General features: G+C 40.4%; 1 protein-coding gene across 1 annotated transcript in view; it reads left to right on the forward strand.

Annotated features, from left to right (window-relative positions):
- The first annotated feature begins 301 nt into the window (after positions 1-301).
- Positions 302-1,064, forward strand: part of LOC107734267 (collagen alpha-4(VI) chain-like) — a 2,637-nt gene continuing 1,874 nt past the window's right edge. The window contains exon 1 of the mRNA XM_016546180.1: positions 302-731. Coding sequence (XP_016401666.1) covers positions 404-731 — 328 coding nt within the window. The 5' untranslated portion in view covers positions 302-403. The remainder of the gene's footprint in view (positions 732-1,064) is intronic.

Here is a 1,064-nt window from a genome sequence, read left to right on the forward strand (position 1 = left end):
TCCTTGTTCTGTCATTATGTTTTCTTGTCAGCAATGGCCAAAACATTGGTAGGGACAGGATTTACTAGATTAGATTATTGGTAAATTTATTTTCAATTCTGATTGTTGTTTTCTTCTCTCAGTCTGTGCACAGAACACAGTGGCTGACATTGTATTCCTGGTGGATGGCTCAAACAGTATTGGGCCGGCGAACTTCCAACAAATCCGTGAATTCCTCTCCTCGCTCGTAGAGAAATTTGAAGTTACTCCTGACAGAATCAGGGTCGGTTTGGTCCAGTACAGTGACACGCCGTATACTGAATTTTCGCTCAGCACTTACCAGAACAAAGAGGAAATTCTCAGCTACATCAAAAATCTTCGTTATAAAACCGGCGGGACGTTTACTGGCAAGGGTTTGGAGTTCATGCTGAAACAACACTTTGTTGAAAAGGCCGGAAGTCGAGCACAGCAGAATGTTCCTCAGATTGCCATTGTTATCACAGATGGTGACTCTCAAGATGAGGTCAAGTCACAGGCTCAGGAGCTGAGGCAAAGGGGAATCAAAATATTCGCCATTGGGATCAAAGATGCAAACGAGACGTTACTGAGACAGATCGCGAGCGAGCCGTATGATCAGCACGTCTACAGCGTATCAGACTTTGCAGCTCTGCAGGGAATCTCTCAGAGTGTAATCTGGAAAGTGTGTACCGCTGTAGAGGAAACACAAAAAGAGGTCATCCTGATGTCAAGAGGTAACATATTACATTGTAAAACGATTAATTATGTGCATGAAATTTAGTATGGCTTCTGGGTCACGTTTTTACTGTTAATTTTTTAATGAAAGAACCTACTGAGAGATCAGTAGCCAGTTGCAAAACCCTTAAGCTCTTTATTGACTTATATTCAAGGTATTTTTTAGAAACTTTGAATATTAGTTTGACAAAGTCTTGCTTGGGTGTTTAAAACATTTTGAGGGTTGGTTTGAAGTCCGAAGGTTATGTAGTTGTATCAAATATTTGAAAATTTGTATCAAATCAAAAACAGTTCCAAGCAAGATTCAGAACGTTCTGTCAATGTAAATTGGG

This window comes from Sinocyclocheilus rhinocerous, unplaced genomic scaffold (assembly GCF_001515625.1).
Source record: "Sinocyclocheilus rhinocerous isolate Xijiao unplaced genomic scaffold, SAMN03320098_v1.1 scaffold730, whole genome shotgun sequence".
Lineage (NCBI taxonomy): Eukaryota > Metazoa > Chordata > Actinopteri > Cypriniformes > Cyprinidae > Sinocyclocheilus > Sinocyclocheilus rhinocerous.